The sequence below is a fragment of the Furipterus horrens genome, unplaced genomic scaffold, assembly GCF_987537825.1.
Source record: "Furipterus horrens unplaced genomic scaffold, mFurHor1.1.pri manual_scaffold_6, whole genome shotgun sequence".
Classification (NCBI taxonomy): Eukaryota; Metazoa; Chordata; class Mammalia; order Chiroptera; family Furipteridae; genus Furipterus; species Furipterus horrens.
This window is the reverse complement of record NW_028327176.1, coordinates 148,384,709-148,399,177: the sequence shown is the minus strand read 5'-3', so window position 1 is coordinate 148,399,177 and position 14,469 is coordinate 148,384,709. Positions and strand designations below refer to the sequence as shown.

Here is a 14,469-nt window from a genome sequence, read left to right as displayed (position 1 = left end):
ATGACTGAACACAAATTTGGAAAGCTCACTGAAAGTAAACCATCCTGGAAGACAGGAAAAGGTCACTGTTTTCAAAGAAAGGCAAGATGCTCCTACACACAGGAAATCAAGCTGGTCTTAGAAGCTTGATCTCATCTCTCTCCACACAAACCTGCATGTCCTGTGTGGATGGACCCTCCCCTTCACCTCACACATGGGAACATGGTGGGGAATAAGAACATGATCACTTACCATTTGAGGTAAAAGACATTTTATTCAAAACTGCCACATAAATGCATCCAAGAGCAATGTAATCCCTCCTTTTTTCACATTTCATTTCATTTAAAAGTATTCAGGGACTTAGAGGGATTCTGGACTTACAATAGGCAAGTTGTAAGCTTCTGGGAAAACCTGTCAAAAGACTCAGATGTAAATTGTCGTTTCCTAGATACACAGTGTTTTCTGCAGCAGAGCTCAGTAAAACTTTCATTTAAAACATTGCTGCATTTCATGTTTTTCTCGTGAACCAAAATAATTACTCTAACAGTTTTATTGATTTTTAAAAAATTCTTGGGAACAAAATGTTGTCAAGAGCAAGTCTAAGATTGAGATATAAAAATCCTGATTCAAGCCCCAACTGATTACTTTGACCAGAGGCAGGCAAGATGGGGAGACCCAAACCCGCCCAACCACTACAGGGCTGATGTCCAATCAATGGAGCTAAGTGCTATTACATTTGTAAAGCAGTAAAGACCAATATAAGGTCTTCGTTTAAAAATTACATATAAAGTCCATTTTGAATGTCTTTACTTCACTAGTTAAACCCGCAGGGGAGTAGGGCAAGCATACTATTTTGAAGGAGACTCACTACAACACAGTTCTTACACTCCATGTGGAAGCCCTTTATGCCAAAGCCCTTTATGGGCACAGAACTTTTTCAATGAAGTCCCAAAGGACTGAATTCACATTAAATATCTAATACGAGAAGAATTACAGCAAGGTTACAATATAATTAACCTGAATTATCTTTCAAAACTCTTGCTGATAGATGTTCTGCCACTTATGCTCATGCTGTAATTTTTAAAATTAGCAAAGAAAGGTTTTCATATTCGTTCAAACTATAAGGATAAAGGAGCCTTTGCATAAAAAGAGTTGGTCAATATTTTCAATTATTTTCTAATATTATTCTTATAACAGTGTTTTGGTTTTTTGGTTTTTGTTTTTTAATGGCTGCTCTAAATGGCAAAGCCTTATTTTGTCCACTCCCTAGAGTCTGCAAAAAGTCTGTGTTTCTTATTTAAGGATCATGGTAATTCCCTTCACTGCTTGAAGAGGGGGGAAAAAACCAGCAAAATCAGGGCTATTATTCTCTGTTTATAATAAGTCTATCACCATAGTAACAACTGTGATGTCATAAACCCAACACCAAGGGCCAAATTCTGTCTCTGAGTAGGGAAGGGCAGCTTCGATTCAGAAAGTGGATGAAATCAGGTGTGCAAACGCATGGCCAAAAGAGGGTCAATGCTTCTGGTAATCACCAAAACCCAGGGAGTTCCCCTTCTCTGAGCAAAAGGGGGGAAAGAACAAAAAAGCAGTTTCCCCAGGCACAGAAGTAAACTACACCCACACTTCTGTATGCAGCTGTGCAAAGGGAGAGTGGAAATCCAAGAGCGTGTGGTATCACCATGTTCCCGATCACGAGTATTCCACTGGGCCCACTGCCTGCCAGACATGGATGGGGTCCAGTGGTGAGACCGCCTGAGCACATGAAACACACTCTAAAACCAGTACCTGACAAGACAGAGCCCTCTGGTACATCAGAGAAGCAGCAACTTGCCCCATGATGGCACTTGCTTTCAAATCAAACCAGGGTTTTACCCCTGCTGGGTCATCCCACCAATTCACAGAGCGACAGATTTTCAGAGTTAGAGAATCTGTGTCTCCCAAAATATGCGGACTTTTAAAAATAGCCTTTTGCGGAAACAAGTTGCATCCCCTGTCATTGGGGAACCTGAAGTAGCAGATTAATAAGTATTCTTATTCAGGTATAGTCTAGGGAAGTTTTATACAAGCATGCTGAAAGCGCAACTTTATATTAAAAAAGAGTATTTGATTGGGAGTCAGAAGACCTTAGTACTAGTGTTGGCTTGAGTACTTAGAAACCACACAACCTTGAGAAAGTCATTTAACGTTTTTGAGCTTCAGTTTTTAATCTAATAATATCTACCATGCTACTGCCCAGGGTTATTATAAAGATCAAATTAAAAGAGTAAATATGAATGAGTTTCATAAACTGTAAAAGATTTAGTACAAACATAGGTACTATTATTAGCATTTTCATGTAGCTGGTTTCTAGTACAACAATAATTTGAACACAGTTATTTTCTTTCCAGGAATCCAAAGAATACATATAATCCTCATCTTCCCTACCCTGAGAGGTGGACACCTGCATGATACAGTCAACTCTAAATTATTCAGGGACTGAGTAGGGAGGGTCCTTTCGCTTCTAGCTATTCTACCATTTATTAGTTGCCCTCAGGAACGCCATGGTAACATATGGCTAGAGAACTGACAGCAAGTGTGCCTCAACTCTATTACCCTGAATAATAACTCTAGTAAAAGTTTAGCAGAAGAAAGAATTGAAATTATCAGCTAGACAGAAGTTTTTAGATAATTTGTAGACTTGACTTATCCACGGATAATTATTCACATAAATTGTCTGGGAGACTGTGGTCAAGGTTAGACAGATTGGGACAAATTCAGACAAGATACTAGCATTTTCTCAATGAACAGCAAAGTAGCTTGCACTGTCTTATGTTTGTGCAATAGGAATTTGAGTAGTATTCATTTATTCAACAAATATTGGTGGAACACCCACTATGTGTCAGAGCTCACCACAGACCCTGAAAATCCCACTATTTTCTGGCCCTTGTTGCTATTCCTTACGATATTCCATGGTGGACCTTGGCAAAGCTCACAACATGACTCTTAGAAACACTGTTCACCTTCCAGTTATTATGAGACTTTTACCAATCTTACTCTAATGCAAGGTTTAACAAACTATGGTCTATGGGCCAATCCCTGCTCACTGCCCTCTTTTTTAAGATAAAGTTTTATTGGAACACAGCAATGCCCACTTGTTTATGTATTATCTAGGGCTGCTTTCCTGCTACCACAACAGGGTTCAGTAGTGATAGAGACAGTACAACTCCAATGTCTAAAATACTCTCTGGCCCTGTATAGAAAAAGTTTGCTAATCCCTAGACTAGATAATATGACTAAATTGAAATGCATCTCTCCTCTCAATTTGTGCTTAGGAACTAATAGAGTAAGGTCCTTGAAAGCAGAGAATCTTTCTGTACCTTTCTCACGTCATGGAGGACCCTGGAGCAGGATCAAGTCAGATTTAGAGCAGATACAGAAAATTAAACATGTCCTTCCCAACATTTTGCTTTGAACAGATCAGCGCCTTGGAGTTGCGTGGAAGACGGCATAAAACCACTGGTGTTCGGTTACTCTGGCTTCTCATTCCTCAGAGTTCCTATGTCTAAGACTTCCAAGGCTCAATTTTTGGCCTCTATTCCTTTGCATATTTATTTCCTGATCTGATGTGGAATTAGAATTAAATAGGAGCTGTGTGCTTGAATTCCACGTGGCTGGCTCAGCAGGAAACTCCAGGGCAGGTTTTTTGGCATGCCAAACTCATGTTAGCCTCAGCTATGCTAATTTCTAAAGCTGTTTGCTTTTGCTCAAATAAATCTTCGAAGGGAATTTGCATTTGGATGCACACCTTTTTATGCACAAATTATGTGCATGATAACTCTAGGGCTGACTACAAACTGAAAAATGGCAGGCACCATGTTAAGTAGCTTTGCCTCCATTTTATCATCTCAAGGACACAGCAAATGCCCTGAGGTGGAACTCTGACCCCCAATTTACAGATGGGGAAACTGAGGAGAAAAGAGCTTATGTAACTTGTCCATATTGCCAGAGCTGGGAAGTGACAATGCTTAAATTTGAACCCAAGTGTCATGAATCTGAAGGTGGTGTTATTTTCACTTCGTCATACTGCCTTAATGATACCCTCATCATCACCACCACTCGCCTAAGCCACGGGACATACACTCAAACCTGAACTTTACCTTTATAATATTAGTCACCCCTCTTCTTTTAAGTTGGCCTATGCAAAATAGGTCTTTGGCACTTGGGAGATAAATCTGGGCCTCTCTGTATCACAAAACAATCAAACAAAGAAGAATGGGGCATAAAAAGGGCAAACTTTATGAGATACACAAGTTATGTTAGTAGTTAGTTGACAAACATAATTATAAGTGACTTTGACAGGTAAATGGATTTCAGTGACATATCTGAGCACCTCAGTAGGAAAGAACACTTACTACTAAAATGTGCTAGGCCAACAAGAGAATGTGCTCACACCATGAAAGAAAAGTTAGTAACACTTAGAAAATGGTCCAAATATGACTATAACATAAGCTCAGGAATGTTAACCTACATATATCTTCACTGTTATGGAAATATAACCAAACACCTATCTTGCTTAAAAACAAACAAACAAAAAAAAAACCATTAGCTTTAGGAAATTATAATAAGTATTGCTATCAAAATTCAGTATTTATCACTGTTCAATTCAATATACAAGAAAATAAACCAGTGTAGCAATTAAGTCTTCTAGCATAATTCGAACATTTTACAGCATGCCAGATACAACATTACTGAGCTTCTCTCTGTGTGCAGAACATATCTGAAACCTAGCTTGCAATATCACATCATGCTCTGCTCACTGCCATCTAATTGTCTGGAAATATAAAAGAACTGATTATATTTTCATGCAAGTGAAATTCTGATCTTCATTCTTTTTAAAGCTCTCAAAGAGCTTTCTAAAAATTAGAAAGAACTCTATGGAAGAGATAGGTAATCTAGGTTGTTTCTTAAGTGGACTGAGAAGAAGGGACATTGAAGAACAAGCCTACCACACACTGTTTACAAAACTGCCCCTTCCTTTAGAAACTCACAGAGGAGACCTGGCCCTTGAGACACTACCAACCATGCTTACTTTTTGTCTTGCTAACGAGTAAGTATATATCTTATTTTTTTAATTATGTCATCCTTTTTTATTTTAAACAGATAATTCCAGAGAAGGAAAATAACTTTTTGTAGCCAATGGCAGATAAAGTTTATTGCAGGTTGAAAGTTTACAGCCTAAGCAACAGATTGGAGAATTTGCTTAGTATAGCAATACTACTTTAAAGAATACATGCTCTAACATTTCTCATCTACAAAGTCTCTAAAACAGTCTTTTCCAAAATTAACTTGTGCTTAATATTACTTATAAGACAGTTAAAACAACTTTCTATGAGTTGTTATTGTTGGAAACTCCAGTAATGACTTACCTGCTGGTGGCTTTATGAAAGGTGGTGGAATTAAAGGTACAATAATGGGCACATTGCCATGATCCTTTGACCCTGCAGGTGAGTCACTAAGTCCATTTCCTGTGGCAAGCCCTGAATAGCCTGTGCTTATATTGTATGGTGAAATAACACTGTCCTCAGGTAATTTTGGTTTTGGCAAAGAATTTTCTGTAAAAGAAAAAAATCACATTCAATATGACAAAAGAACTTATTTTCCTTATGACCACATTTTCTCAAGTAAAATAGCTATGTAACAAGACAAATTTTCCTTGCAAACCTTTAAACACTTTCCCAGAACTCTACAGACCATTCAGGACCTTTTCAGGCTTGTTACCATAAATTGTCAATGGGCTTCTGTATAATTTGCCCCACTATGATAGCTAACATCCCAAATGTATCATCATGATGAATTTTAGCACAGTAAAAGCCCATAGAAAATTGAGAGGCAATTAACCTTTTCCATGTACAAAGTGATATATAGCAGGTATCGCTCTCTGTCTACCAGGGGGAAAGCTTAAAAAGTGCCCCTCGCCCACCCAGCACTGTAATTAGGTCCCAGTATATTATAAATTTGGTTCATAATATAATCAAAAGAACCAATATAAAAGAAACAAATGATCAAGAACAAAACTTGTTGCAGGGAATAGACCCATTAAATTGACCCATTAATATCAATTGAAAATTAACAAAAGTGAAATTAAAGAAAACTTACAATGATATGAACTTTGTGAATTTTATCTTTGTATGTCAATCATTAAAAAAACTCAACCATAGAAAATAACTTTTTCACTCTAATCACATATCCTGGCATTCCCATTCTCCAGAGGCAAAGATAATCATCTAGACCAAGTATTTTATGAGCTATTAGTTTATAGAATGTAAACTCATAACTTGTATTTTTCCTTTACAATGAAATTGATACTATTGCCATTAGCATATGTACAATTTCATAGCAAGCTTAACATAAAACTTGCCATGTACATTCAATTCCACATGCTTGCAGGACAGCTCATTTACTTTTTGAGGCTTGGCATTTAAGAAGGAAAAGTGCTATCTTAGAAACTGGAAACAAAATGCATGAACAGGTAGTTTATGCCAATAGACTTTGAATGCAATGCATAAATACTGATGGCGCACAATAAGTTTTATCCACACTTTATTAAAGTTCCCCAAATGGATTGCTTCATCATACTCCTCTTCTTTTCTTGAACAAACATTCATTCCAAATTCAGGTACATATGTTCAGTATCCATTCCAACACCCTCTAACGGTTCTACACTTCACTCGTGAGATATCGGCACTGCGACTACCAGTAGAATCAGTGTTATTTCAACTCTGCCAAGCCTCTAATTTCCACTCTTAAGCTAGGCTTTAAGAAACTTCTTACAGAATAATACAGGATCCAATCATCTATTACTTTCTTACTCCCCTACTTACCCTATTCACAGGTGTGGGGATGTGAGGAGGGTGAAAACTTCAAACACAAAACAGAACAGGACTTTCATTCAGAATTCCTACCAAAAAATGGGGGAACTACCAAAGCAACCATGATGCTCTCCTGAATTCTGAAAATCTAAACCTAGCATTTCACTTAACAGAAAGCATCAGTCCCCAACAAGTCATATAGCAAAGGGCTTAGGAAACTAGGAGAAGTTAGCAAACATTGTCCCTTCCTATAAATTTGTGTGTAGGACTACAGCACTAAGGTCCTTAGCCCTTGACTAGCTGGTACTCCCATTGCTGGAAGGAGGTCAGGCTGTGTCTCTCTGTTTTATGTTGTTCTTTTATACTCTGTGGAGTTCTGCTTGTGGGAAAGCACTACTGGGGATGTGCATGTAAATAACCATCAGCATAATCAACAAAATGAGTCCCAAAGCAACTCAATTCTGGCAGGTTGAGATAGTTAATCCTTCTTGGCATGAACAAAGGGACCTTAAATGTCATTACCTTTGAGAACAGAAATGTGCTGCCGGCTCTCTCCATCTGTAGGGTAGCTCCTGAATTCAATATCTTCACCATCTTTCAATTCAACCTTATCATAGCCATACCAGCCAAGGAGTTCATTCATGGTGTTTTCTGCAAAGTTCTAAAAGAGAAGCATAGGCTACTTATTTATATAATCAATGATTATGTTTTAAAAATACATAAATCAAATTCTGTTTGCCTCTGACCCACGTCCCCTAGAGTCATGTTCATTTTTCAAATCACGTTCAAAAGCTGTAATGCATTTAAATCTCAGGATGATGCATCCAATTATGACAGGCCTTCAGACATTTGCAATTTAAAAATAATAAGGAAAAAGGTATTTGTCAGTTTTGCTTATGAACAGAAAGTCAATTTGAGCATATTCTTCTGCTAAGTCTATCCCACACTAATACAGAAATATTGAAAGGTAAAGCACAAAAACAGCTAAGAAAAGATTCTGAAAATGAAAACAATTAATTGACTTTTTGTGGCTCAGATTAATGTAAGTTAGAATTGCTTTCTGATTTAGATGATGTTTTTTTACCATGACTCTTATCTCAGATAAAGCAAAATCTCAGCAAAGAAATTATTTGTCAATGACTACTACACAGAAAGCTAAATAGGCTACAAGGGTCTCCCTTTTTGGTTTTCTCTTTTGTAAGAGTATTGTTTAAAAACCAATGCATTATTTGCTTTATAAATTTTGTTAGTGACATATTCTCCATGAAATCAACAGATACTGTGATTGTCTTCTGACATGCAATATAAAAGCATGAAGTAGCTTTAAGGTTACTAGTCATCCCAGATTTTGGATAATAAATGAAAACACTTTCTGAACTATAAATCCATATCTAAATGTAAGGTGGAGTTGTTCTTATCACAGATATCAAACTGTGAAAATAATGGATATACTTGGACAGATTTAAAGCCTTAATATCAGGTGACTATGTATTATGAATTTATCAACTGCTAGATCTGGAAGCAAGATGTAAGATTGTGTTTGTAAATGATCTTAGTGTTTATGTGTGCCTTAAAGCATCTCTATTTTTAAAAAAAATAGAGGACTGGTGGTTACCAAGGAAACAGAGAGATATTGGTTAATGTAAAAATTTCCAGTTATACAATTAAAAAGTTTGGGGATCTAATGGAGAGCATGGCAATTAGAGCTAATAATACTGTATCACATATGTGAATGTTGCTAAGAAAGTAGATCTTACATGTTCTGACCACAAAAAGAAATAACTATGTGATAGAATGGTGATAGTAGCTAATACCATGGTGGTAATAATTTTGCACTATATAAATGTATCAAATCAATCCTTGTACACTTTAAGTTTACAGATTTATGTGTCAATTATAGCTCAATAAAGCTGGAAATTTTTTAAATAAAAAAGGAACCTACTCTACAGAGCAAGAGCTTAATGAATGTTTATTGAATGAATTTTTAAAAACATCTCTATCTAGCAAAGCAGCCTAAGCCTGCTAGACTGAGCTAGAAAACCTATATATTCTACCGTCTCTGTGGCTCAAAGAATCTTTTCTCATTCTTAGAAGCTGTCATTTCTAAATTACACTGGGATGTATAATTTATATATCTGAAACAAAGCACCCAGGTTAAACCAGAGTGCTCACAGCCTTCGCATGTGAGTTCCATGTTCTCTTAAATTTCACATCTTCAGATTTCAGAAGGGACTGCATCTTTTTTAAAAAGATATTACTCTACTGACTCCACAGAAACAAACCTGGCATTTCAAACCACCCACAGGATGCTAGATTTTGTGCTTTAATACCCACTTAAGCTTAAAGCTCCAACTGGGTCTATCTGTGCTGGTATATGCACAAGCAATTTTTAAAAATCTAGTCAGATTGATTCAGTATTACAATCCACAAGGCCAATGGTCATCCATATCAAGCTCTAGTGAGGCATTTATTCTCTCTGAAAGCTGGTCATGTCCACATTAAATAGACATTCTTTTCATGAATGCACAAAGATGATATGATCAATATGTATAATAAGCTCAGCAACTTCTAGAATACCACCGAGGAGGACTCAGCTAAATGCTGCCCTACTCAATCAAAAGAGATCTTTGTAATGAGGCATCAGTCCCCCCTAACACCCTATTTCTTTCACTGAGCTCAGTGCCAGGGCTGGAAAATGACAGTCCCTAAGCACACAAATCAAGGTCCTTCATCAGTGGTCTGGTAGCAGAAACCTTCGAGGATAAGCATGACACCTTGCATCAAAAAAACAATTTCAACAGTGTTAGAAGCCAAGTTCAACCCATCCTATAGTTCTGTGTGCTGTTTGCCCCAATCTCTAAGAGAATTGTACCAAAAGAGATCTTGGCATAGCAGCTCCTGTCCACCATATCCAATTTTCTAAACCATTTGTATCTGGGCACCTCTCTCTCCAGTTCTGTCTAACCTCTGAAGTGACACAAAAGCTACAGATGCATAATTCATAGAGCAACCTCCCAGTCAGCATGTATATTTGTTTGTTTTAGTATACCTGCAAATCCATTCAGTCTTTCAGAACCAATCTCAGGGATGGAATCCAGAACTTTCACACATTTGAATAAAAATGGAAACATCAACTGGATTATTAACACCAAGTTCATATTATTTAGGCATCTCAACTGCCTCACTTAATTTATGGTTTGTGCTGAAAACTCAGACATTTCATGGAACAATCAATATGAACTTGATCTATTCATGATTTTCTAGTTACTATAAATGTCAGTGAATATAAACTCTAAAACATTCTCTTTCTTGTCATTGCAAATAAAATAAACTTCTTAATGTTTTAATATATGAAAAAGTAGAAAACAAAAGGTTTATAAAACCTCAAGTCATAAATCTCAAACCTTTCATGAAGGGAAGCACAAGATGAAAGAAAGAGAAAACAAACATCAAAGTTTCTTAGAGTTTAAGTACAATAAATAGAATATTACCTCTGACTTATACACTATTGTATTAAGAATGCAAAGAACCCCAATGAATAAATAACTTAAAATTTTTAATTTTTAGGTAGAATTTGATGCCAGACTCATTATGGTGCTAAACCAAAGGAAATATACTTTTGCAGTCGTCATCCCAGAAACAACATATTCTAGGAGAAATGAATTTAATGTTTATTGCCCATAGTGTTTTAAGTCCTTCTGGTAGAGAATTCCAAGTTATTTCTTTCAACATTTTTTGTACTGTTATCCTTTTAAAAAGCTTTCTATTAAAAGAATTATTCTTTCGCTGCATCAGTTTATGTCAGTTATGTTTTTTTAAAAAGTGAAAAATAAAGGTGGTAAGAGTTAAAATACAGAGATATTCTGTAGTAAGGATGTTTGATAATCAGACAAGATACTGTAGGAAGGGAGGCTAGAAGACTAGCTTCCCTCTAAATCTTCATCCACCATTTGTCCTGGAGGCTTAGGCTGGGAAACTGAAAGTCCTTCCAAGCTCTGAGAGTTGGTGAAACCAAAGAACTTCTACTTATATGAGAAATAAAATACCTTTTGCAAAGAAATATCATAATTATAGTGATCACACATCATAAATTTCACTAAATATCCACTATTTCAAATATTTTATCATTGCTCCCATAAACCATCAAAATGTGCCAGAAACTTCAATATTCTGGCATCCGAATCACATTTTGCAGACTGCCTCTCGCCCTTGGAAGTGGCACAACAATCCTCTCTCATACCATGTGGTCCAATTTGGGTTTGGAAAATAGGTCACTATAATTATAATGATAACGTCTAACACTCTTATAGCGCTTTATAGTGTTTCCACATCCTTTAACTCTCCTTTTTCTCTCAATAACCCTATGAATTAGGTTTTTGATTTCCACAATAAACTTTTGGTGAACCTATGTAACATCTTCATTTTACAACAGAAATGAAAGCATCCAGAAGGTAAATGACAGGCATGAGAGAACATCCAGGAAAGTCAGAATGAAGATACAGATTTTTATACCAGGCCTCTCTTTGTTATAATTCCATTAGGTCCAATGTGTCAGCAATTCCAAAGATGCTACCTCCTGGTACCAAAGAGTTGGAAAGAAATCAAACCATAGGATGTCAATATCATACATAAAGAGCTTTCCAACAAGGACATATTTACCTACATTAAAACTTAGATTTGAGATTTGATCAGAGAGCCTTACTCTTCCTAACTATTTGTACTGTTGAACTGGGGGTGCTCAAATTTATAATTAAAATTTAACCTTCTCATTTGACAATTTTTGACATCACATCTAACTCTAATTGCTTTGCACATGTACTACTTCACCCTCAAACCTCTTCCTGCCTTTTTCAATCTCCCTCTTTCACTTCCAGGACTCCTAAGGAAAGGAGACAACCCTAATATTTAGTCTGAAAGTATAATCTCTTCCTACAGTTAAAAACAAAGTCACAGAAAGATGGTGGAAGGCAGGAAATTTTACTGTTTCCCCACTACTCTGAGTTATCTCTATACTGGAAAAATTTATTTTCACTGGAACTTAATTCCCAGGACATTCATTAGACACCGTCCTATTCAACTGGGAGCACTGTACAGATATCAAAGTTCAATCTAATGATTTTTAATTCAACATTTTACCAAGAAAGAGTTGGCTTCAAGGAGCTTTGAAAATAACAATTATTACAGATTCTCAAAATACCTCTGAAACATAAGTATTCCAAGGTCTTCAAAAAGGATTAACAATTTTATTTGAAAACAACAAACAGATTTTAAAATATAGGTAGGTATCATTGATTTCTTTCATCCCAGGACTTACATAACTAAATGTAAATGTGTTTTCAACTTGTTTCCTACCCAAGAGAGCAGAAAGCTTTTAAAGAGTTTTCAAAGATTTGTTAAAATGAAGGAAAAGCCACATCCTCCTTCTCCCCATAAACATTATTTCCCTTTTCACTCTCAACTACACTGTAAGTTACTTGAGGGCAGAAAGTTTTTATTTCATTTTATGCCTCACCTAGCACAATGCCTAGAACTTAGAATGTACTCAAGAAATGTGCTAATCCACTTGAATGCATTCACAAATATCAAAAATGTATAAATACCGAGAAATGACCTAACAAAAAGATTTTTAAACTGACTCTAAAAATAAATATTTGCACATTAAAAACTTAGAATATCCAGTGCTGATGAGCACTCTCCTAGTACTGGGAAGTTAAGCTGATACAACATTTAGAAAAGGTAATTTGATTCTATGCATTAAAAGCAATATTGTTTCCAGGCATTATAAAAACTAGTCTAAGTAAATAGTGCAAAAATATGCAATGTTCAAGAACATTTATCTCAGTGTTATCTTAGAAACATACTATAATGTCAAACAATAAAAATCTGGTTAAATGAAGTACAGCTTAGTCATGCAATGACTAGCATGGAATACTACTTTGCACTAAATATATGCTATAAATTTTTACTGCTATAAAAGCTATTAACGATAATTAAGTTTTTAAAAAGAAGGTTAGTACACTGTAAGACTATTTTGTTGTTGCTGTTTTTTAACTATATATCATACATAGAAAAGGGCATGAAAAGATGTATATCAAAATGTGTACATAGCATGTCTCAGTGGGAAAATCATAGGCTGCTTTACTTTTTGTTTATTTTTATTGCTTATTCTACTATTTCTGTCATGTCCATGTATTATTTTTGTAAAAATAAAAAATAGTTTTAGCCGTGGCTGGCGTGGCTCAGTGGATTGAGTGCTCGCCTATGAAGCAAAGGGTCACTGGTTTGATTCCCAGTCAGGGCACATGCCTGGGCTGCAGACCAGATCTCCAGTTGGGGGCACGTTGATGTTTCTCTCCCTCTCCTTCTCCCTCCTTTCCCCTCTCTCTAAAAATAAATAAATAAAATCATTAAAAAAATAAAAATAAAAGTTTTAATTAAAAATTAATTAACAGCCTTTTCATAGACAACCATGTCAGCCGTATTGACAATACTAATGACAATAAAGAAGATCCATCAGTGATATTACTTAACTTCAAAACATTCTGACACACATGATCCCAGAAAGTGGAGCATATGAGAAATACTTTCAAAAGAAAAGGAAACCCCCAATCCTGAACAAAAAAATGCAAATATCTTGCTAATTAAGGTTATTAATAAGATTATGGTTATTTTTGGAAAATATCTTATCTCCCTTTTCACTTCCATGTGTTCTGATTAACTTTGGAGGTAGATTTCTATGAAGTATCATTGGGTTCACTAATTGAGATTTTAAAAGGAGATGGGGGAAGGTATCTGCAAAAAAGAAACAGTTTCTTTCATAGAAAGTAGGCATTGAAGTTGATTAGAAGTCAGTTCCTACCTAGCTCTATCCCCAGGTCTGGCCTAGGGCTGAATCTAAATCATCTCTCTTAGACCAAGTGGATGGATTTTCTTTTATGGTTCTGCCAAGAAGGTCGGAGGTAAAACTTAAATAGTGCAAAAGAAATATTAGAAGAGCCCTTTACAGATTATGAAGTACTTCTATGTTCATGATCTCACTAGTTTAGATGGTATCCTAAGGACAAGCCAATCCCCACAGAGGACCCATTAGAGGGTCTTCCACATGCATGAAATAATAAGAGCAGCCAGATTCACATTCTTGATGCAGACTTTACCCATTGAGCCCCGCTGTTTTAACCTGAACTACAACTTTTTAGCTTGCAATCCTATGAAGATGGTCACTGTGCTCTATTTGGGTCATTTTGCAGCATTGTTCTCAGCTACAACACAATCATTACAATTCAATTTAAGGGCAGAGGACACATTATAACACCAAAATCCAACTCCAGCAGGGAGCAGGCCTGAAGAGAAAGTCTTATTCTATTGATATATTCTGAGTCGGATGGTTGTATAATTGGCATATAAAACCAAAATCGTGTGCTTTCGCATATAACATCAATGTTGTTTTACTGTCTTATTGTGACACAGGGGAGACAATTATGTCCCCACATTTTAATCTTTGGCCAGGACATCAAATATCCTGAAAAGATCAAATAAATGCTGGGAAATTGTGGATCCCAGCCCTAAGGCTAACATTGTGGCAGACATGGCAGGTGTGCAGCTGTGTGCAGCTGTGTCCTATCCCAGCTGCAGAACT

At 36.2% G+C, this 14,469-nt stretch overlaps 1 protein-coding gene across 1 annotated transcript in view; it reads right to left on the bottom strand.

Moving 5' to 3' along the window:
* SOBP (sine oculis binding protein homolog) overlaps nucleotides 1-14,469 on the bottom strand; it is a 166,119-nt gene that overhangs the window by 145,752 nt on the left and 5,898 nt on the right. The window contains exons 2-3 of the mRNA XM_090279726.1: nucleotides 7,356-7,494; nucleotides 5,391-5,576 (exon numbers count right to left, since the gene is read on the bottom strand). Coding sequence (XP_090135852.1) covers nucleotides 5,391-5,576; nucleotides 7,356-7,494 — 325 coding nt within the window. The remainder of the gene's footprint in view (nucleotides 1-5,390; nucleotides 5,577-7,355; nucleotides 7,495-14,469) is intronic.